Source organism: Pseudopipra pipra, chromosome 1 (genome assembly GCF_036250125.1).
Source record: "Pseudopipra pipra isolate bDixPip1 chromosome 1, bDixPip1.hap1, whole genome shotgun sequence".
Taxonomy (NCBI): Eukaryota; Metazoa; Chordata; class Aves; order Passeriformes; family Pipridae; genus Pseudopipra; species Pseudopipra pipra.
In genome coordinates this window covers 33,931,769-33,955,821 of record NC_087549.1, presented here as the reverse complement: position 1 = coordinate 33,955,821, position 24,053 = coordinate 33,931,769, and the positions used below count along the sequence as shown (strand labels likewise).

General features: G+C 40.5%; 1 protein-coding gene across 13 annotated transcripts in view; it reads left to right on the top strand.

The window, feature by feature from the left end:
- The window catches only part of SULF1 (sulfatase 1), a 180,357-nt gene that overhangs the window by 113,667 nt on the left and 42,637 nt on the right, over positions 1 to 24,053 (top strand). For 11 of the 13 annotated variants that reach the window (XM_064651280.1, XM_064651279.1, XM_064651277.1 and 8 more), the window contains 5 exons: positions 2,372 to 2,431; positions 2,752 to 2,985; positions 8,451 to 8,690; positions 21,023 to 21,174; positions 23,199 to 23,368. In XM_064651280.1, coding sequence (XP_064507350.1) covers positions 2,814 to 2,985; positions 8,451 to 8,690; positions 21,023 to 21,174; positions 23,199 to 23,368 — 734 coding nt within the window. In that variant the 5' untranslated portion in view covers positions 2,372 to 2,431; positions 2,752 to 2,813. Of the gene's footprint in view, positions 1 to 992; positions 1,169 to 1,790; positions 1,904 to 2,371; positions 2,432 to 2,751; positions 2,986 to 8,450; positions 8,691 to 21,022; positions 21,175 to 23,198; positions 23,369 to 24,053 lie in introns of those variants that run through there. The other 2 variants (XM_064651260.1, XM_064651275.1) reach the window with 2 other exon arrangements.

Sequence of the window (24,053 nt, the reverse complement as noted above, 5' to 3'; positions counted from 1 at the left end):
AGGCTGTACAAGAAAAAGTTGTCAAAGATTACTTCTTAATAAAGATTTGCCATATGCAAAACTGAAATATGAGCAACAAAATGTGGCATTACTGTGCTCTTGTGCAAGAACCATTCAGTGAAACTTGAGTAATTAATTTTATATGTGTAGATCCATCCTGATAGTTTCCTTTATCCATCAATAAGAAAAAATTACAGTTGGAAAAGAAACCTTCCCACTGTTTTTTCTAGAAAAAACTTGCCAAAGGTGGCTCTAACTTTCTGCAGGAAAAGGATTTTTTTTTTTAACTAAATAATATAGACCAGAGAGGGTGAAAATGAAGAATACTTGTTGTATGTCCATTCGGATTAGTGTAAATTTTGTTAGCAGTAAGGTGTAATTGTCAGAAACTTGCAGTTTCATATCGTGGGGGATTATTCAAACATGTTGGTGCCAATGTTTGCTCAGCACAGTCAGGACGACTGCACTTTCTGGGTCAGCATTATCTGTAAAACTTTGCTGTACCGTACAACTGAGGTAAGAAACTAAACACTGAGTCTCACTTCACATAGGCTTTTGTGCTTTGTGATATGAGTCAAAGTTTCGCTATTTAAAGATCAGACATTTAGAGACCTTGTATTTCTGCTTTTGCACCAAGAGCATGTGGTATCTGGTGTCTGTCAGAAGAAGGTTGACTTCTCCAGTAACCCTGATCTTCAGGGCTTTTGTCAGTTTTCATGTGACTTAAGAACAAATACATGGAAACTGAACTATTTTTAAAAGTCTGTCCAGACAAATTACAGACTTCCAGTTACTTATCTGAATGTTGTGTAATCACTGAAATAGCATTTAAGGTTTAATGGTGATCCCCTGTATTGACTTTGCAGTGCTGTAATGTTAGTGTAAGGCTGGAGTGTTTGTTGGTGCAGAGACAATGAAAGACAAGATTTCTCTGCCACTGATGCTTGGATTTTCCTTTTAAAGACATTCACACTCTTCTGGTGTAATTACAGCCTGCCAGAGCGAGGAGCATGAAACTGTTTAGCTTGTGAAGCTTAAAATAAAAGGTGTATGTGGAAACAAGAACACGATCCTTTTTCTAGCCGTCCGGCACCAAGTCCCATCCCCTCCCTCTCCCGTGGCTTCTTCCCCTGAAATTTAGAGCATCTTCCTATTAGCGCATTTTTAGGTGAGTGGTGGGGCCCTTTTTGTCTTCTGTCTTGCTCTCATTAAATTATTTCTGCTTATTAATCTGTTTGCAGTTCATGTTGCATGTCTGAATATGAAGTCTCAGGTGTGGGTGCACAGATCTCCTCGTGATTTATGCTCCATTATGCTAATTATATAAGGCGCACCCCAGTTCCCATGCAGTCTTCCCCTTGGGCAGAATTCTGGATTGTTCTTGGGCTTGGGTGGTTTTTTGAGTTTTTTTTAATTGACCAATATCACCATGCTTTATCCACAGTCCCACAATAAAAACAGGAGAAATGTATGTGGCAGGTCAATACCCTGGAGGGAACAGGCATGACTCCATGGTTTCCTTCCCTCCCCCTTCCTTTTTGCCCCCAGATATTCCCTCCCTTCCCTTGTGTTACAGAACCGCTTTGCAGAGCTTCAGTCAGTAATGCCAAAAATGTTAAAGTGTAAGTGGCTGCCCCTTCCTCCCCAGACCAATCAGTCATTTTCAGTCACAGGTTTAAATCTGCTGCAGCAAAGCCAAGCCTCTGTTCTTGCAGCAGGTCTTACAAAAGCAAGGCTGTTTGACTGACAGGCACGGAGTGAGGGTTCTAATAACATAGTGAGCCAAGTCAGGAAGTGGAGTATCGAGGACGAGACTGTGGCAGAGGTACTGTGCATTATGGATGAGGCAGTCAGGTCTGTCGTTGATTGACTGAGGGATGGTTACGCTCCTTCACAATGCTGGGTAAGATCGTATGGACTGTCACTTAATATGAGCCTTCTTGTCAGTGGGAAGATGACTTTTCATGTAGTGATCCAATGCAGATTGCAAATGAGAGCCATGCTCTCCCCTCTGCTTTTTAAGGGTTTAGTCACTCATGCAGGTGAGTTAAAATAGCTTTATTGCTTGCCAGGTGTCATACTCTGGAATTAACTCTTATTCTCAGAATCTGACTATAAATGTTGGAAAAGCACCTGTGTCTGATGACGTGAGATGTATGTCCTTTATCTCTAGCAGCCAAGGTACCACCTAACCCCTGCATAGGTATGGTATTAAATTAAGTAGGAGAGCTAGGGGGAATGCAATTTTTTTTCTGCTCTTTTCTTTCAGTACAGAAAAAGAAGGTGTAACAAACAGTTCTGCAGACTTTGAAGCGCAGCCACAGTACTGAGGTCTCTGACTGACAAGCCTTCTGCTTTCTCCTTTTCACAGGGCTCCTCCTACAGATGTTCTGAACACGTCTGCGTCCCGGCAATTTTTTACTGCACCCAGGTACTGAATATATGGAACAAGCTACATAAAAAGAAGCGTGGGGTGTAGGAGAAGGAGCACTGTGAGGAGTATACCAGAAGTCATGCCTACAAAATGCAGGCAATAGCATGACTTCAAGCAAAAATTTTTTGAAAAAGCATAGTTGCATAATGACTGAGTTTATTCCTAGAAAATGACAGAATAAACCTCTTATTCAACAATATAGCTTATAATCATGTTAAATGGTATGTGTGAGACTTGACTTCCCTAAGTGTCATCCTTTCACTGTATGACTGGAAGTTTATTTATTGCTTGAACGGAATTTCTTTTTGTTCCTACAGGCTTGAAAACTAGAGCTCAGACACTTCTGGATCAGTCTTTTCATTGAAATACTGGAACTACTATGAAGTCTTCTTGGTTTGCACTCATCTTGGCAGTGCTCAGTACTGAATTGTTAACAAGTCAGTGTTCCACCATCAAGTCCCCAAGATTCAGAGGACGTGTGCAGCAGGAGCGAAAAAATATCAGACCAAATATCATCCTTGTACTCACAGATGATCAAGATGTGGAGCTAGGTGAGAAATAATTGTTATTTGCTACTACATTTTGTCATGTGTCTTGTGTCTTCTTTAAATTCAGAGAAGGTGCTAGTCCTGAAACAATATTAGAGCGTGGGACAAGTTTGGAAAATGAGTTAGCAAATATTATTTAATGGCATTCATCACATTTAGTTATAGACTTTAGGAAGTACATGCTTATCAAAATCCACCAAGGAAGGCTTTAATCACCACCACAAAAGGATTTAATAATGCATGCAAGGACATACAGGTAAAAAACTTGCATCAAAAGCCCTTTCTCACTTTATGACTTTCTGTAGCATTTAAAAATTTGAGCCTAATGAGGTCAACCTTTCCCTCAGTGCTATATATGTATCTCTATCTCCATATATTTGTCACAGGCATGTGTGTCATCTGACATGTTTATGCACACAGACAAACAGGTCTGGTTTCAGGACATAATATTTCTGTGCATTATATTAAGTATTATACATTATTGACTATTTAAAATTCCTCTTTAAGACTATGCTCTATGTATAAAATATGATAGTTTTACTTCCACAAGTATACTAAATATCTGAGCACAACCTGGACATACTAGCCAGAATTGATTTTCACATATTCTTCTTAAGATGGAAAAAGTTAAAACAACTTGGATGATGTTCCAGGAGGCCCTTGAATGTTTTCCATTAAGTAAGTTAGAAAGAGATTAATGGTAGTTATGCATATAGCTGATTTTTTGGTTCACTACTCGAAATAAAAAATCAAGGAGAGAAAGAGGATCATTTTAGGTTACCCCCAAGCAAATATTTTGGGTTTGGGGGTGAGATGTGAGATCAAGAAGGTGAAAAAATGGCTAATTAATTTGAAATTAAATCCTGCCTTCTTAGATTTTTTTTTAATGAAAGTCATATTTTTAACAGAAGTATAGTGAATTTCTAAACAAAATGACGTATGACTTTGGAAAATAAAAATGCTTCATTCCAGGAAACTCAGAAGAGTTCATTTGTTCTAGAATCACACACTTTCAAGCAGAAAGTTGTAGAAAAAAATTGGTCTAGATCTAAAAGTGATTCTTTAGTTGCTAGCATTTTTGTATTTTCCATGATGCAATAATAATTTCACAGCCCTTCAGGGTTCTGAGAACATAATTAATAAACTATATTTTGTGACTGAGTGTTGGTGCTTTTATGCAGCAGAACTTCAAAACCGGGCCTTTAGATCTGAGCTCATCTTATCTTTTTTTATTTCCCACTCTTTCAAACGTCTGCTCTGTTTAGCCATGCTGCATAATGAATAGCTGTTCCCAGCTCTGTTTTTAGCCTAAAATACAGCTATTACAATAGGAATGCACTTTTTCTTGATAGAGTCATTCTGAAAAATTTTGTTAAAAGGGTCAAGTCATTTCTTTCTTTTTTGTGGTCTGAAAGAGCCTGCTTTCTCCAGGGCACTGGGCAAGGTAGCTCAGCAGACACATGTCTCTGAACAGTGTTACCATCTTGCTGTCTTCAGTCTTGCAAGAAGGTTTGCAAGTGGTGAAGGAAAAGGAAGGATGTGGCAAGTCACTTTGTTCATACTGGGAGCTCCTCTCTTTGAAAGCTGCTCTGAATGTTCACAGGGCATGCTGGCTCCCATCAGCAGGCAGCTGAGCCATAGCCTGGGTGTGTATGCATTCTCATTGCATTGAATAAAGACACAGGTTTCCCCTTTTCATAGATCATTTCACAGGAAACAGGATTCAGCCCCAAGACTTACTGTACCGCATTATTCACACTTCTGATAATAAATCATTCCACATATTCGAAAAATAAAGGCAAACTGTTTTCCATGTGTGAATTTTCCCCCTGCTCCTCATTGATTCCTAAGAAAAATCTTAAATTTCCCAAAGGTCATTGGGAAGTAACACTTCCTGCCACAAACAGAGTAAAACTTAGGTATTGGTATCCAAAAATCACAAGACTGAAAGTCTCTCAATATGGATCATTTGCTACTATATTCCCAGCATGAACATTTCTAAAAGCTAGTCTAAACTAATGCCTTAACATAAAAGCATATAAGGTACGTTATAGACTTAAATCAGGAAGGATTTGTCTCCAGAGCATATATAAACATTGAACCAAAGTACTCATCTGCCTGAGAGCAAATGATATACAGAGGAGTTAGCCAAAGTAAAATTTGCAAGAGACAAGGAACGTGCATTTAGTTAGTGCTCAAAACATAGGGATATACACATCTTCCTATTGATCTCCACCATCCCCTTGAGTTTTGCATTCTGAGTGCAAAGAAGTTCAGCAGAGTTACTGCCTCATTCCATTTATGAGATAAAACCCACAAATTGCTCAACAACTCCAGTGGCTTCCTATCTATGCTAGGAGAAATGTGTCACAGAGGAAGGATATTGTAGATCTGGTAGATGGCAGCTTAAGTGGTGTGAAGCTGCCTGGCCCACAGCTCTTGAAGAAACTCAGGAGATACTTGGGCTCTAATGCTGGGAAATTAGTTCTTAAATTGTGCCACCTTGCACTTTATTCCCACAAGATCCTGAGGGTAGAGAAATAACTGTCCAATACTGAGGCAAATTGGCATCTTGCTCAAGGCAAAGCATCAGCTCCCAGAACCCAGAACTGCTTCCCTGATGGAGACAACATGCTGAGGTTTTCAGGGCAATGGCCCCACCTCCTACTGGGTTCAGGTCTGTACTCTGTTCAGTCCAACATTTTGCTCACTCTTTAGTCTCTTCCCCAGTCTTCCAGATTCTCTTTTCATTTGCACACATCAGTACCTCAAAACGTGACCCCCCCAATTGCTCTTATAATCCTCACTGTAAATAATATCTTGCATGTCAGAAAGAAGTCAAAATTAATGAATGTGTTGGTAATTCCAGTGTTTCTAACCCTTGCTAACAACCTAATGCACCATTCAGTGAAATCCATATAAACCATCCACTAAGTAGAGCTGGGTGAAGAGATCACAGTATCATCTAGATACATCACATCAGGCATAATTTGCCTGGTTTGCTTTCCATCTTCACTAGAACTAAAGCACTAAAACACATAAGCTGAAAAAATGGGGATGTGTGCTGAGATCTGAGAAAGTCTATTACCTTCCTGGAGCCTTGCATACAATCCATATAAAGACAAGGTGGCTCCTAGCTATCCCTTTGTAGAGATGCCCACCTGTGATGAAAATCCCTAGCAACTTTAAGACTTGATACGAAACCTTGGTTACCAAACATATTTCCTGATAGATGAGGATAGACTGAGAAATGACACTGAATTTCTTGCCTGACAAAACTTGCTAACTTCTGTGTCCAAAGTGGCCATTCCCAGTTATCTGGTTCCCCTCAGGTGCTCCCCAGTCGGTCATGGAGAGCGCAAGTGTCTTGCTGACAGATAGTGCCTGAGTACATATGCCCTGAAGACTGTGGGCCAGATGGTAAAGAGCACAAGCTGTGAGGAGAGCTACAGACAGCAAAGGATTATAACTCATATCAGCAAGTTTTATCTCCTACTGGTGTTTTGTTTTCCAAATGAGGAAGTCTCACCTGCTTTGAAGTGCCTATTCCAGAATTTCCAGAGGGGCTAAATCTATTATCAGTGTCAGTAAGTGCATACCTGGAGGGAAAACTTAGTCATAAACAGCAGGTTTGCAAGAGCAGAGGACTGACAAGCTGGAAGAATAAGGAAGTACTCTAACAGCTACTCATTTATAATACATAGAAGCAGAAAAGTGCAGATCAGCTCTGCTGCAGTTACCATGCATTAAGGTGCCTGAATAGTGCACTTTATATATGAGCACCTCAAAGCACTTTACAGCTGACTTCTCGGTAATAAACTGTGACTTTTCAAAAATGGAAGAGTTATGGCCAAAAGAAAACAAAACAAAACAAAAACAAAAAGAAAAAGTCAACCTGGGGTCCGAGATAAAGAGATGTAGAACAAGGACAATCTCAACAACTCAGTGAAATGCTCCCACTCAAGTAAATGGAGACCTGTTGTGCTCAGGGACCTCAGGGACTGTGCTCAGTTACTCTCCTACTTCTCTATCTCCCTAAGTACGTGGGATTCAGGAAAGCACAAATGCAGATGTTCTGCATTTGAAAAATAAGGGCTGTGAAAGAGGAAGAATCTAAAATTATGGTGACTTATATGCACGGTATTAAATGTATCCTTAAGGACACAGGCCCTGGCATTTCACGATGAAATGCTGAAGAGCCTACTGCCTCTTCCCTTTTTTAAACAAATATTTTTTATGCAAAAGTTTTGATATTCAGCACCAATTCCTTAGCCCAAAACCAAAACAGAGCATGCTTAACTTGATAATCTGTAATATTTTTACTGCTTACACCTAAAGTTGAGCTTCCTTGGGAGTTTTATGGTTTTGCAGCCATCTATTGCTTTAAAATATTTTTTAATTTGATTTTCAAGCAACACAAATAAAATCATCAAGAAAAACGCTTGTTCTATCACTGGAATCAATGGATTTAAATGTAAAACAACTACTGTCAACTGTGCAAAATTTTAAAATCAAAGATAAACAAAGTAGAAACCATTTTTTACCACCAAAATTGTGCAAGTATTACAATTCACAAACCTGTTTCCTGGGCACATACTGACATATCCACAGTTGACCCTCACCCTTCAATCTCTGCTCTGTTGAATAACAGAAAGAACAAACTTTGACAGCTGTTAGCAAATACTGACAGACCCTATCTGGGGCTGTTCAGCCTTTCTGCAATCAAAAATCTGCAAGCCCTGCCTTTCTCACCTTGCTGTTCACAAACATGTTTTGAAGGATGCAAAAAATGTCTTTGTTCTTTAAACATTATCAATGCAGTTTCCTGACAAAGGTGCTGCATTTTGCCAATAATTTTGCATACATACTTATCCCCAAAAACTGGTTTTGAGCAGAGTGCTTTAGTATCAGAGCCAAGCATGCTGATCTTGTATCCACAGAAACTTTCCTTTAGAAAAATTGCCACTTAATTCTCTCTTTCTCCTTCCTCCATCTTTCACTCCCTCCTTTACCCCATTCCTATCTCTCTCTCTCTTCAGTCATCTGATAAAACTGAAAGAACATTAACATATCCTTTGGTAATATCAGCATTTTTCATATTTTACTGGTACATCGACTAATAATTCATTCTGTGTAACGTACTGTTTTCCTACAGCTGCACTTGAAGAACTATTGCCCTGTAAATTTGATACAACTTTAACACTCTATTTCTAGATTAATCGATACTTTAACTTTGTTTTGGAGCCTGACAAAAAAGAACTCAGTCTTTCCTGAATCCTGTAAAATATTTTTGATGATATAATAAAAGTCTGATCTTTTCTTCTAAAATTACCCAAGCTACAGAGTAGAGCACACAGATGTTCAAAGGCAAGCTAATCACTGATACTGTACTTTTAATAGCATTACAACAGCCAATATATTCAAACAACTTTTTACAGCACAGTGATGATCAGAACCTCTTTTTGCAGGGTCCTTGCAAGTGATGAATAAAACCAGAAGGATTATGGAGAATGGAGGAGCCTCTTTTATCAATGCATTTGTAACAACCCCAATGTGCTGCCCATCACGTTCCTCAATGCTGACTGGGAAGTATGTGCACAACCACAACATATACACCAACAACGAAAACTGCTCTTCTCCCTCATGGCAGGCTACTCACGAGCCACGTACCTTTGCTGTGTATCTCAATAACACTGGGTATAGAACAGGTAAGAGACGAATCAACAGCAGTTCTTCATTTAGGGTGAAGTTGACATATTCAGCAGTCAGTCTCGAATCACTGCCTAAAATGAAACTGTCTGGGTTTTGGCTGAGATAGAGTTAATTTTCTTCCTAGTAGCTGGTATAGTGTTGTGGTGTGGATTTAGCACAAGAGTAATCCTGATCACCGAATCTTGATTCAGTGTGGTCACTGAAGTTTTTAGTTGTTGTTAAGTAGTGTTTATACTAACTCTAGAACTTTTCAGCTTTTCATGCCCTGACAGCAAGAAGGCTGGAGGAGCACAAGAATTTGGGAGGGAACATGGCTGGGATAGCTGATCTGAACCAGCCAGAGGGATATTCCATACCCTATGGCATCATGCTCAGTACATAAACTGTGGGAAAAGCTGGCTGGGGGCTGCTGCATGGAAACTGGCTGTATATCAATAAATGAGTGGTGAACAACTCTATTGTGCATGACTTGGGGGTTTGGGAGTTTTTTGAGGAGCTATTTCTCTCTCTCTTTTTGTTGTCTCTCTTTTCATTATTATTTTTATTATTATTATATTTTATTTCAATTGTTAAACTGTTCTTATCTCAATCCATGGATTTTACCTACTTTCCTATTCTCCCCATCCAACTGAGATGGGAGGTGGGGAGCGAGTGAGCAACTGAATGGTACTTAGTTCCTGCCTGGGGTTAAACCACAGCAGAAGCAACTATTGTCCCAAATTGCTTATGCAGAGCAGAGGTTGAATGTTATGGAGAGGAAGGGTAGTACTGCCTGACGGTCCACATCTGCAGTAACAGCCATGTAAAGAAACTCAGTTGCAGTGAAGCAGCATATTTCACATTTGGATGTCCCAGGTGGAAAATAAGCTGTTGGGCAGTTACACTTACTGTGAAAGAGGTGCATTTTAGTGGCATTGTGGGTCTGAACTGGCAGTTCCAGCCGTGATTATGGTCAGTATTATGGCCTGCTTGTGGACAGCTGCTAACAGTTATGGAAGAAGATGTCAGGGCCAGGCTGGGAACTGGTGCCAAAGACCTCACAGGAGTGGAGTGCCTGTCATGGGAGCGAAACAAGGTGAATGGTATAATTTAAACTTTGCCACGGGGCGATATTTCATTTGCATTTTCTGAAAAGGAATAGAAACATGCCTTTAAAAAGGATTGTTCTACTATGCACCAATAAGATTTGATAGTTTTCTTGTAAATTCCTGGTGGTTTTCTGTAGTCAGGAGATCCCTTTCCTGTCTACAAAGAACTCTTCTTATTCCTCTCATCTGTGCTTTGGCTTGATGTAAAACCCAATTCATTTCTGCATCACCTATCCCCTAAGATTCAATCTGTAGACACGTTAGGCTCCAGTCTGACTTCCCCTTCACAAGGTACCGGAGTTGTGCGAGGTCATCAGAGTGCAATTTGTCCAGAAGTATCATTCAGCTACAAAGACTCCCCTTTACAGGACCAGCGAGGCACAGATTTTGGTGCCAACTGACTTCCTTACAATGTAACTGGCAGCAAAGAGATTTGTTTCTATCAGCAGCGTAGGCACAAGAATGCTTTCAAAACATATAGCTGGCGAATGTCTGCTGGTCCTAAATCTCTTAATGCTGCTATATCCAGTGCTTCAAACTTATCTGCCTGTTTGCCATCTTTTCTTCACCACACAGACAGTTCACTCTTTTTTCTTCCGAATCTCTGCATCTGTAGTTCTGGAGACCTTCTGCTTCCTGTGTAAAAAGCAAAACCAGACAAATCTTTAACTTCTTTGGACCTGGTGTTGGCTCTGACCCATGCGCGGAATAGTATTTCAATCTCTGTTAAGCTGGTCTCAGTGAAGTTGTCATCTGAGTACAGCACTGCTAAACCTCTTTGAAGGCTTTGAAGAAGAAAAGGAGGGAAAAGAGAATTGGCAATCACTGCTAGAAAAGGTGCTGAATTTGGCCTAAAATATAAGCTTCGTCTCATGACTTATGTCTCAGAAATCCTTTCTGCTTGATAAATGGCTGCTTCATGAAGGACCTGGCTTTCATGTTCTTAAAATTTACTATCTTATTGGTTTGTCATCTTAGCTTTGCACAACTAAATGCTTCACACGTAAAGTGGACAGAGCTAGTGACAGAACTCTGTCACTAGCCCTCTCTGCCCTTCTGGGGGTAAACACTGTTTTGGGCATATCTTCTGCACTGCCTTGTATTAAGAAAGCATGTGGAGATGTCCACTAAATACAGACTAGGCCCTCTTACACTGAAAGGAAAAAGGAGTCAAAAAAAAAACGGAAAAGAAAAAAAGTCCTTTTCCAGAGGCAAGCAGAGAGAACATCAGGGTAGGTGAGTTTTACCAGAGGGCAAGAAGGATTAAAAGAAAATAGAAACAAATGAAAATACTTATATGAATCTCCAATTCTGACCAAGGTACATTGTTTGACCCAAAATACCATGGCCTCAAAGATTTATCTTTCTACTCCTTGTAAGAGGAGCCTACCTTCTAATTAAGCCGCAATTATTTTTTTGAGGTGGTAGTTTAATTAACAGCAGATCTTATAATATATTTTTCAAGGATACTGTTGCCTTATTAAAAAGTCATCAAAAGTGTGCTAGCCAAGTAATAATCTACACTTCACAGCTAGAAAGTTTAGTAAAATTATAATGACTCAAGAATACCTGGGAGTCAAAAATAATTGGGAGTGAAAATGAGAGAATTGTGGAGAGAAAGTGGCTACACCCCACACAGTGTAGTTGTGACTCTGTTTTGATGTTGCAGATGTTATGGGCACTTATCCTGTGCATTTCTACATGTTTTGAGAGTAAATCAGTAACGCCCTCAATGGAAAACTGAGACAGAGAAAGAGCAGTGAATGACCCAGGGCAGTCACAGTCTGGTGACAGTCCTGATAAGGCACTTGACTAGAGAGCTCCAGTCCGAATGAGATGATGTACAATACCTCCAACCTGGTACTCAGAAATGATGAGAATTTACCTCCCACTTTCTGCATATAAGTCCGTGGAAATAAAGGGGTGGGGTAGTGTTTATACAATGTCCTCACTTCTGTTTAGTCCAAATAGTTTTCAGTATCTATAAGGCACTCACTGTCTAAACCTGCTGTAGCATTAACTAAACCCTCTGTATTGCAATTGATCACATGTGGGCAGACTGTTATGAGAGGAGTCCTGCTGAAGCCACGAGGACTCCACACAAGCACAGCAGGCCATTTAAAGAGAGGTCTGAAATGTGCTCTAATAAACTGCAGTTATAATTGGAGCCCACTGGGAAAACCTGGCAAAGAACAGAATGTTTTTTCTTTCCTTTTTCTAATTTACTCTTCTGCTCTGATGTGACCTAAAGGCAATGCTGGATTTCATGGAAACCTCCCTTTTTGAAGATTATACATTAGTGCTAAATCATAGGCTGGAACTGTGCTGGGCACTAGCAGGGCAGGCAATATTCAGAAGCATCCCTGCCAAACCAAAATCACTTTTGCTTCTAATTATCATTTTTAAAAATCCTTAAACATTTAAGGATTGTTTCAATGTTTACAGTTTCCCTTATTCACAAGCTGTATGCTAATGCAGAAGTGAGCCAACTGCACAACTTCTTGAATGTTAAAGTCCACAAAATTGGTAACATTAAACTAGAATTTGTAGGAAATAGATACAGTAAATAGGTAGAAAGAGAAAAGAAAGTAACTCTGGAGAGTTTCAAACAGATGACACATTTGTTTTAATTACATAGGTTCCAGCTATTCATACTAGAGAGAAGAAAGAGTCACACTCAAATTTTGTGGAAATTGTGAGAAAAGCTTGGGAAGTTTTCTTTCATTTCATAGTTTTAAATGTCAGTAGATAACCCTTCAGCTACTTAGATTTAGAAATTTAATTCATAAGATTATTAGATGCAGAAGTTAGAGATTTTGCTTTGTGCTTTCCAGAGTGTCGTCTGGTTTGCTGTTCTTTCAGTCTTACACTTTCTTCACCTTCTGCTGTCCTGTTCTGTTCTGTCCCAGTCCTACAACATGTAGTCTTGCCTCTCAGATGTGCCTTTTACTGTTGCCAGTTCCCACTGTGTTTCACCTACACAAACACAAAAGAAAATCCCAGGAGTGCAGTACCTCAACCTTGGCTTCCTCCAATAGGAAAGGAGAATTGTGCTACATCTTAATAATTGAGAAGTAGCCAAGCATAATCTTAGTATTTTAGAAGACAACACCATCACATGAGAACAGCCAATATCCAAAAGACATAAATATAATTAGTATTTTTTTCTTAAATAGTGTGTCATGCTTTGTATACTGCAGGATTTTACATTTTTGCCAGCTTAAGTTTCATCCCTTTGCAAATATGAAAAGAAATACAAGTTTAAAATCCTTACCCTGACTCAACATACCTACACATTCAAAGCCCTCTCTGCTTAACGTTGCTTTGTAAAATTACTACATGTAAATCCTCACTCCTCTTAGCCCTTCACAGCCAGTGTAACCGTGCAAGAGAGAATGGGAATCTGTGTTGGCTCAGTAGCTGCTGACAGCCTCACAGCATCATGCCAAATGCATAATGTTCTCCCTTTATGGAATCCCACCTGAAAGAACAGGGATCACCAAGTTAGGCAATTATTTGCTTTCACTTTTTCAATTGTCTTTGGGAAGATGTATTTCCCAGTATTTTATTTCTTGCTCAAATGTATCAGCTGATTAGAAAAACATTCAAGAGTCATGCATGTGAGTGTTCTGAGGTCATTCTCCTCCTTTTGTGTCAAAAAAATGTTAGCATAGCAAAGGTAAGCAGCTCAAACAATAATTCCTAAATGGCTGCATTTGCAAAACTCAAAACTCAAGAAGTGACTTTACACCAAGATGCCCTTATCTGGTATGTTTTGACATTAGTCACAGACTTCTGTGTAGTGCTGAACAGAAATGGTCACTTGGTTGACAACTAGCTAATGTGTTCAACAGTACACATCAGTGTGTCCATTGACATCTGTCACTTATGGGTACATTTCTTAGTCTAATGACCAGAGCACTAATAGAACACAAAGATGACAGGAGACTGAAAGCTAAGGAGTATTTAAACTGTGCACCACTCCCTTCTGACACACAGGGACAAGTTAATCTTTCATAAAGGGAGCAAAAGCTACGCCTTCTGAAGGTGTAGGCAGACAATACGTTTCCTCTGGAGGCAAAGCCAGTGTGTTTCCTGTTCACAGCCTTACAGCACAAATCACTGCCAGCACATGCTATTTTTAATCTGCATCATTTCAGTGACCTAATTTGTATCCTGCCTCATGCACCCTTTCAAAGCAGAGAGAGTGGCAGAATATGATACAGAGGTGGGAATGAGTGAGCAGAGAATGAGTCCTGGTTTTCAGATTATTTCTACAGTGAAAATAAAAAGAAAGAGAACTCTGAGCTTTCAGGTTCTTCCTTCATTGGTACAAAAGAGTCTGGGAAACATCAGACATAATTTAATATTTAAATATTTAAATAATTAAAAATACGCCACACTTTTCTGAATAATTTGCACTTTCAGTCAACAAATAAAAATGTATAAATGAAAGTGAAATATGGCAAATACGTGCACATAATCCACAAAAAATGAAATGTTGAAGAGGAAAAAGGCCAAAAAGGATAACATGCAGGATTTTCTAGTTCTATGGTATCATGTGAAGTGAAACTTTTTTTGTTTTCTGTCCAGGACCTCATCAAAAACCACAGCCTATCTGCCTACTTATGCTTAAAGAAGAATCCTATGCTATTAAATATCATACAGAAAACCATACACTGAAATGTTTAGCAAGTTTATGTATTCAAGTGCTTCATTTAGGAAAATCTGGGTAGAACATTGTCTGTGGAACCATTTCATCTCTTGTTCACATGGCCAAATTATAGTCTTTAACTACATAATAAGATACCACTTCTTGGAGGGTGAAATTTCCTCAGTTTAAAAAGAGAGACTAGTTCTATCAAGAGATGCTGATTCTTGATCAGCGTGCTGATGATGCTGGCATCTGCAAGGATGGGGGTCTCAGATCCTCTCTGCAACACTCAACTGCTCACTTGCTGAGGAACTAGGTAAAGTGGGTTTTTATCACACATATTGGGCCAGGGATGCAGCTATAGGTTTTCAGATGTCTGAGTAAAGGAAGGTACCAGTGAGACTCAGGAGTCCTTTCAGACATTGTTGTGTCCTCCCTGCTGTTCGAAAGCACTTCTGGCTCCCTTTGTCCTACCCTGTTAGGCAGAGCAGTGTCTACTCCTGTTTTCTCATCCCAGTTTTCTGGCCCTGTAAGACATCACCTTGGCCTCTGCTCTGAGCCTTGTCCCCCTGCTTGTCTGTCCTCAAGTCATTCCCTCTCTCCCTCCCTCCCTTCCCTCCAAGGTTCAGTCAGTTCTTGACAGACATGTCCTGTTCCCACAGCTTACCATTAGCGATCTCCTTTCCCAGCCTGATCAGCAAATCTGCTTCTCCCACCCCTCTTGTCAGTCAGTTTCTTTCTCCTTTCATTGTCCAGTTTCTCGGTTGACATTGCAAGTCCTGGGCCCCCAAGCCCCCACTGCTTTCCCCCCTCTCTTAGCTCCTTTGCTGGATTTCCTGCTGTTCCCCAGACTGCTTGTCCTTATCTGGTCACCTCCTGCCCTCTGCATTTCAATCAACTTTCTCCCACCTACTGACACCACTCACAGGTGGACAGGGAATAATGTCCTGAGGTGTCCTGATTTCCAGCACATGCAAATCTCAGGGTTTTTATCAAAGGATTCTAATAGATGCCTCCTTGACAGGGAGTCCATCCTGTCTTTGACAGGGTTTCTGCTCTCAGTGCAGAGCATGTAAGTGCTATCAAATGAAATCTCACATAATTTTTTTCAGATATTAACCACAATTCCTTTTCCATTACTACAGTTCTCAAAGATGGCTACTGTTTGGGCTAAGAAGTTTCAAAAAATTCAGCCTGCAGCAGACACCCAGTGTGAAAAATTTAAGTCCAAGTACAAGAGAGTTATAAGCACCTAAAACAGGATCTTATAATGAGAAGTGTCAGGCAACATCAATACTGGAAAGTGCTACCAGCTTGGCCGATAATACAGGCCTTGTTAAAGACATCACCCAGTCTAACAATTGCTGTACCAAGTTATAGGTTAATGCGTTTTGTAACTACTGAGTTATAAAATGTTTAATGATCTTTTTGGTTGCAATGGTAAACCTGGCAGCAACTGGGAAAGAACCACAAAGCTGGAGAACTGTGTTTAAGTTACAAAACTGGAAACTGAGAAATCTGAATTCTTGGCAATGCCACAGGCTTCCTTTATGACTTAGGTCTAGCGGAGGGTTAACCTCTTGGTGCCTCAGTTTCCTCACCATGTTTATTTGGGGACAATGCTTATTTCATTTCCTGGGTGGTGCTGACATACTAAGCTGGCTTTCTGCACCTCTATGATGTGATACACTAATACTCTGCAATTTTACAACAGAAGGGAAAAATCAAACTTCTCGGGTTTGAATCTATGGCTTGCATAATGGGAAGAAAGTAAGGAGGAATTTACTGGAATAATCCGGAAGCTGAAGCTATGTTGGACTCTGTCCCCAGAAGCACAGAATCACTGCGTGTCAGCCCTGAAATGTCATATAAACAGTGCTTTGCAACTCCTGTAAATGGTTTCCTGACTTTGTTAAAGGAAGTGGGCTGTCTACATAAAGCTCTTGTCTGGGTCACGGTGACTAAACCTTTCTACAGCATGCCTTTTTAGAGGTTTGGGTTTGTTTTAAATCAGAAACATTCCCATAAGCCTCAACAAATAACAAGGGTATAGAGTAAAACATACATCCTTTGATCCATGGAAGTGCAGAGATGTCTCACTAGTAGATGTAGCCCAGTTCACCTGTACACTAATCCAGTAATGCTGACAGGAGTTAGAGGACTAACCCTACTGTGTAATACTGTAAACATTAGTCATAATTGCTTGTAAAAAATGCTGGGGAAAAATGTCCCAGGAATTATGAGAATTTGAATCACATTCAGCTGTAAGTATTCTGGCTTCAAACTCCAGAGATCTCCTAGGTCAAATTCTCTTTGTCTTGCACTCATTGTAACTGCCTGGATCTCTCAGTCCAGTTCAGAAATCATTAGTTAATTGCTAAAGGGAAAACAAAAATTTGTATTAAGGCATCTATTCATGTTAGGTGCAAGCATGTATATTCTGCAGCCCCTCCAGAGATACATAGATGTCTGTTCACCATGCCATGTGTTGTTGTTTGCATAAACTTAATTGAACGTACTCATACAGAATACAATTATTCTGATATATTAAGCTACACTACATGTGATTAAAAATAACAATGTGTCCTGGGAACAGTTAGCAAAACTGCCAGAATGCAGATAAAAATTGTGTTATTAAAATGCAAAAGCAGGCATTTATCTTTCCTGTTATCCCTATGGGGGCCATTACATGCAATAATGAAAAGATGTCCCTTGAAATGGCATTACTTTTTAATGAGGCTTTTACCTATTGAGTCATAATCTCCATTTTACTAATTACAAGCAGAAATGGCTTTCTAAATCCTCTAACTGCTGACTATGAGCAGCTTTTAAAGCTGAGCCTTCCCAGTCAGTACTCAGACTTGGGCAATTCAGCAGGTGTTGGACTACACCTGAGTTAAGGATGGGGGTTGACTCTACAAGCCAAGCATGTGAAGACCCAGCGTTTGCACATCACAGTGTCAGTTCCTGGGCAGTTCTATGGCATCTTCCATAGTGTTTTAGTTGTTTACAATCCTCTGGTTAAACAGAAAACAACTAGGACACCCGTCATGGTTATTTGCTGATTGTTATTTGGCCCCATGGACTATGCTTTCCTTTTACTCTGGCACTTGTCTTCATTCAGACCATGAAGAGCCAGACACTAAGTGCCCCAGCTGTGACTCACTCAACCTATCCTATACTCAGTGGTACTCAGAAAACCTCATGGTGCAGGGCTGAACTCTTATATTTCAGTAAAAGTCTGTCTTTTCCCTTCATCTGTATAATTACTCATATCCTCCTGAGCTTTTGACCAACAAATCAGTTTTGGTTAAAGCAGTTTGGCAAATGCAATCCATTATCACAGCCACTGGAGCTTCTGCTGGTATTCGGGGCTTTGCTACACGTTTGACATGGGAACTGGTTTACTCTGCAACAGGGGAAAACGTCTATTTCTGCAAGCTGTCATTCAGGGAGCTGCTTAAAACTTGACAGCACTGAGATTATTTTTATGATAAAATACTAAATCATTGCCAAGACAAAGGTGAATGGTTCAGGCTGTCAATCCACAGTCTCATAGCATGCACCAAAATATGGGGTTCAGGGGGCCAAAAGTGAGCTAACAAAACATTATTAAAGTTAGAAAATTAAGTAATCTAAAGCAAGGAAATTCCAAGATGAATTGGCCTCCACCAGTTCCAAGCCACCCTTTCCTTTTCTAAATTCAGTTTATCTGTTCTCATCCTTATGCCCCAGGTCATTTCATCTCTGCTTTTTATGCTGGTGGCTTTCTCTCAGGTAATAAATATCAAAAGAGAGAGGAGAGAAGGAGAAAAAGAAGCTGGTGGCTCTTTGTTTTAGTGCCAAAACTGAAACTGTGGGAACCTTCTCAGGTCCATAAAGGAACACCCCATGGTGATGTTAAACTGAGAAGCTGGAGTAAGACTTTCCTAATCATCTGTGTGCTACAGTTTTTTGGAGCTTGGTCATTTTGAGACATTTTCATAGCCACCTCTGTTATTTAAAAAGGCACTACATCAAAACCTGCAGACACTAGAACTTCTTAGAGAAAAGCTTGACAATGATTTTTAAATGGGCAAATCTGTTTATTTTCCCCTAGCCCTTTCCTTGGAAATTGCTGAACTGTTTGTCTAAAAGGTTCCATAGAGCAAAATGCAGCCTGAGTCAGATAGCATGGAAACTATCATCACTAATGACTGAAGTTTGGCAAGACTGTAAATAGCAGAGTCCAGGTCTCTGTATAAGTCAATCTTAATAATAGATGGGGCAATCAAACCATCTTGTATGATAAATGGCCATAACTCCCATTTCAAGCTTGAAAGCCTCTGATGATTGTGGGAGGCAGGTTGGCAGTAGAGCCCTCTACTGATGAGCATGGCACTCAGAGGTTCCCCAAGGTTGTGCAGTAGCTGCTGATGAATCTAGAATGGCACTCGGGAGGGCTGACCTCAGATTTCCCCTGTAACCACAGACTGTCCTTGATTTTGCTTGGCTCAAGAATGCTTCCTCTCTCTCAGTCATGTCACTCCCCCATACTTTTCTTCGCTGCTGTCTCTCTCTGACTTCTTTTCCCCTTCTACTCGTTCCTTGGCTTCCCCTCTCACAGTATTTCAGCCTTTACCCTTACACTTTCCCATGACATCTGACTGAAAATTTAACCCAGTTTGGCTGCCTTGGAGAGAGGCATGGTTTCCATTCCAGGAGAAAACAGTGCTGGGCACATATTTCCTGCCCACTGTCATCCATCCTCTTCACCTCACAGTTCTTGACTTCTGGTTGGCCTCAGGAAAATAAAGGAGACAGGCTGGATTGCTTTCTTGGTGGCTGTGGGAGGAAGATCTGGAAGCCTGGTCTAGTGTCTGTAGGACTTGTTTATATGTCACATTCCACATGGTATAGGAAAGTAAGATTATATATGACTATAATCTCTGGTTAGTGACATTTGGCAGTTCCACAGTTGGATTGCATCATATTTATGTTGCCTCAGGCAAGTCTTAATTATGAACATTTTGATTTTTCCACCAATTTTCCCAAGAAATTCCCCATGCCCACATCAATTAGATCTGAATAATTTAAGGCTTTCCACAAATGTGCTCTTTTGGTAAGATTGAATGTGTCTCGGTTGGATGTGAGGTTTTCCAATGTGACTTCATTTCCTAGTAGGAAACAAGTACGGGGGTTTGAGGTGTGTCCCATGGCCCAGCTGAGAGACAGCAGCTCTGGGCAGCAGCTCTTTGCAGGTAGGCCTGGCTGCACTCAGGGTAGGGAGTGGGGCAATGCGAGGGGTGCAGGGAGGGAAGCATCTCTTACCCAGAGGAACTCCGCCCCTGTAAAGGGAGAGGTCTGTGTCATTCCCTCCTCTTCAGCAGTTTCTCATTTTGTGAGCGCCTGGAGTACCAGTGTGCAGACTGCTGGTGACAAAGGCAGCAGAACTGCTGGCAAAGGTGACCCTCCAGGGTCTAGTAAACCTCAAGATAATTAAAGATGGAAACAGTGAAGTTACTGAGACACCCACAGAGTAACCTGCTGGGACTGAGCTGGAGATAATAAGTCCCTAAAATTCCAAGTTGCGGACCTAATCAGATGTTTTGCCACCACACTTCCCAGGCAGTGGAAAAGCAGGGCAGAGCCATCTGAACTGACTACTCTATCCAGGCCACAGACTATACATATGCAGCTAAAGACCTTCCATGCCCATCTCTCCCTAGAAGCATTTGCCACGGTGCCATGCCAGCATTAATGCTCCTTCCCAAAGCCAGTTGGCTGGTTTTTGGTGTCTATCTTTGGCATAGGCAATCCACACTTCCAGATATCTGGGAGCCAGCTGCATTGTGAGATTGCTTTTCTTCTTACTTCCTTCCAGAGGAATTGACAGGAGCACTTACAAACCCTCCTGGGCCCGACCGCAAAGGCTGAAATTTTCAGTCTGAGTGGGTTCTGACTTGTCACCTAATGGAAAAAAATACAGAGAGTTTGGCAGGCCAGGTAGAGGTGCTTGACCTCCAAGCCTTTGTCTCTGTTAGTTTTGCCTTAGAGAAGATGTGGCAGCAAAGCAGGGTGGGCGTTCTCTCTTGCTCTACCCAAATGTGTCACAGTAGGATGGAGATCTGGACTTTTCAAACCTTTTATCAAACTAGCAAATGTAGCCAGGATAGCAAGCCCAAACTTTCAAGTTAGAAGCTGAGCTTCAAAACATCACAGAACTTGCTTAAAACCACAAGGTGTTTCTCAGATATATCCTCTGGGCACTGAGTTTTTATTCCATATTCAAGTGGAAATGAAGGGCAACATACTCTTTCTTAAAAAAAAAAAAAAAAGCCTGAAAACATTTCACATGAGCACTAGATTCTATAAGATTAAGAATAAAACGTAGAGTCACGAAGGCTTTCAACTCTCATAAAACTCTGGAAATAACTTATTTTAATTTCAAAACCCTCTAAGCTATAAAAGGAAGATTTTTGGTAAAGCAACTCTGACTCATTCTAACACATTTTCTCTTCATTCATGCATTCTTTTGACTCAGACTAAAAGACTTGGATTGCAAAGCCTCATGTGTGTGTGTGTTCTTTTTTTTTTTACTTCGCAGCTTTTTTTGGGAAATACCTCAATGAATACAATGGCAGCTACATCCCTCCTGGGTGGAGAGAGTGGGTTGGATTAGTGAAGAACTCTCGCTTCTATAATTACACCATTTCTCGCAATGGTAACAAAGAGAAGCATGGATTTGATTATGCAAAGGTATTTTCCAGACACATAAATGCCACATGATTAATCCATATAAAAATAGCTTTCAGATAATTAATTAACCAGGTAATTAATTACTTAACCAAGTACAACCATGAAATTGAGATGTCATTTTCTCTCCAGGGCACTGCAGATCAATTTCCATGTGAGAATATTAATCACTTAACAGAAGAAAGTTTCCCAGGGCTCTTCAGTGGAGTCTGATGATTCTTCCCTCTCGCTTTCCCACCCTCCCTTCCTCTCTCCCAGAGAGTGATGGTTTGGTGGCAGGAGCAAAAAGTAAATAGAAACCTTTACCCAAAATAATTGTGCCCCTTGCGCCACTGAACTTTAAAGTTTGCTGAGTGTTGTCACTTACTACCTGCAGGAGAAACCTTAGTTAGTGTTGTTCTCCATTATACAGTGCACACCAAAGGAAGGCTGTATGCCTGTGGTGTCAGACTCCGGATATGACTATGAGAATAGATAAGTGCAAGAACACAGCCACTGGAAAAGTTCAGAGCTTGTGTGTGCTCTTGACAAAGTGTGGAAAGTATGCCAAGGTGACCTGCCCACTGCCATGAAGTTTCTCCGAAATGGTTAGGAGCGCAGAACGCAGACTTTCCAGCCTCCAGAAGGCAATCTGGAATTTCCTCAAACTAGCTCAAGGAAGATGATACAGATGTTGCAGCTGTGGTTTCTGACCCATGTAATGAGATTTTATTGGAAGCTCGCAATGCCTGTTTCTGATTTTCCCATCCATAGAAATTACATGATACTGATTATATATTTATAGAGAGCAAAAAAAAAGAAAATAAAGAGTACTGGTTAGTTATACGTTCCTTACACAGACAGTGTATGTAGCTAGAATAAATAGGGAAGCAAGAGGGGATCATATGCTTTGGGAGAGCAGTCATATAGGCATTTCACTTGAACAGGCCACAAACCCAAAAATTATCACAACCCTGGTGCCTGGCACTCATTTTCCATTTTGGAAACTAAAATATCACTCACTGTCTCTTCCATATGCTTGCAGGGTTTGTAGCAGCCAGGGCTACTGTATGCACTCCAAGTTTGCTACAGGAGAGGGGAAGGGGCAGGGGGACAGGGAGTGGGCGAGCGAGGAGGTCACAGCTGGTTGGCTTGTCCTAGCGCTGACATGCGACACAGACCTTGTCCCTGAGGCTCTGCTTTTGCAGCTGTTTGGGGCCTCGAATCCACAACATAAGATTAGTCATGCCTGGAAGTGCTTGAAATTACAAACATTGTCTCAGCACTTTCTCAATGAAGCTCGCACTAGACCTCCAGGCCAACAGTGAATACTCTAAGGTGGCAGGTGGTTTAATTTAAGTTTTCATCTTTTTTTCTTAGTTCCATTTCCTCCCTTCCCCTTGTAGGCTTCCATTTGCCACCTTGGCTGTAGGTTAAGCCAGTTTATTAGCGAGTCACAACCTTAATCTCAGCAGCTGCACTGCTTAAAGTTGCACAATTAAATGAACAGAGCCCGCAGGAATTCAACTGCACCCTGCATTCTCATTTGCAATTTCTTTGATAAAGATTTTTTGCAATCTGTTCCACTTTGTACAGATGTGAAAGTAGAGTCTGAACAAAGATTGTGCAAGAAAGGTTTATGTAAACATAAAACCAGCATAAGAGTCAATGTTAGTTGGGAACCATTACCTTATGAAGTGTTTTATCAATGAAATTCAAGAAACATATATTTGTCAGTACAGTCTGTCACTTTAAATGTTACTTGGCACTATATAACGAAATCTGGTAATCAAATTTACTTAATGCTTTCTTTTATATCTGATTTGCAAAATACCATCTCATTTTATGTGGCATTGCCTGCTTAAGAAAGTAATTACTTCTCGGTCTCCCCTATGCTCCCTCAAATCATACATCTCTTTGATGGTATGCTTTTACTTCCTGATCTGAGCTTTAATGAGGACTTGAAAATAACATAATAACATGATAGTATGTGATCTAATTAATCATGCACTTTGTAACTTTTGCTTTGTGTTAATCGTATGTTCCAGGACTACTTCACAGACCTAATCACTAATGAGAGCATTAATTACTTCAGAATGTCTAAGAGGATATATCCCCATAGGCCCATAATGATGGTCATCAGCCACGCTGCACCCCATGGCCCCGAGGATTCTGCACCACAGTTCTCAGAGCTCTACCCCAACGCTTCACAGCATATGTAAGTCAAAATCACATACTGCCAGACCCACTCCTTGTGCCTGCTTCTGTGAGGAATTTGTTTATGGAGACATTGCAGGAACAGAGAACTCAAATATAAAAAACTCACAGTAAGCAGTGAACATTTGCTTGGCTTTTTGCTGTGCTTGCTCCTTTTGCGGGGGAGAGTGACAGCTCTGACCATTATTAAAGCAGAGAGAAGCTCTTTTCCTCCTGGGAAGTTGTGGGAGATTAAAAGGTCAGTATTTGGCTTTGTAAGGGCAGCTTCTTACAATACCCTGAAAATATGTAGACACAGGTCAGGATCTGTTGGAAAGATATTACTTCCTTCATTTTCCTCTAAGATATGTGCTTCCTGGGCTCTAACAAACTGAATGCATTGAGAGTAAAAACACCCTTTTGAAGCTTTTGAGTGCACCAGATTTGTTTATAGACTAGATAAGGGCAGATTCCCAAAATAGCTTATTACACTGCATTTTAAAATAGCATCCCTAATCTTTCCTGGTGATTAAACTATAATGAAAAAAAAAAGAATTATTCATTTTAGTTTTAGAACTGAAACTAACTCTAGCTAAAAATCTGTAGATAGTCTTGGATTACACATCTTGCTTCATACCTTAAGTATTCTGTGTCCTTTTCCTTATAGTGAGGTGCTATGGAAGTTTTCCACTGCACTTGTGTCTACC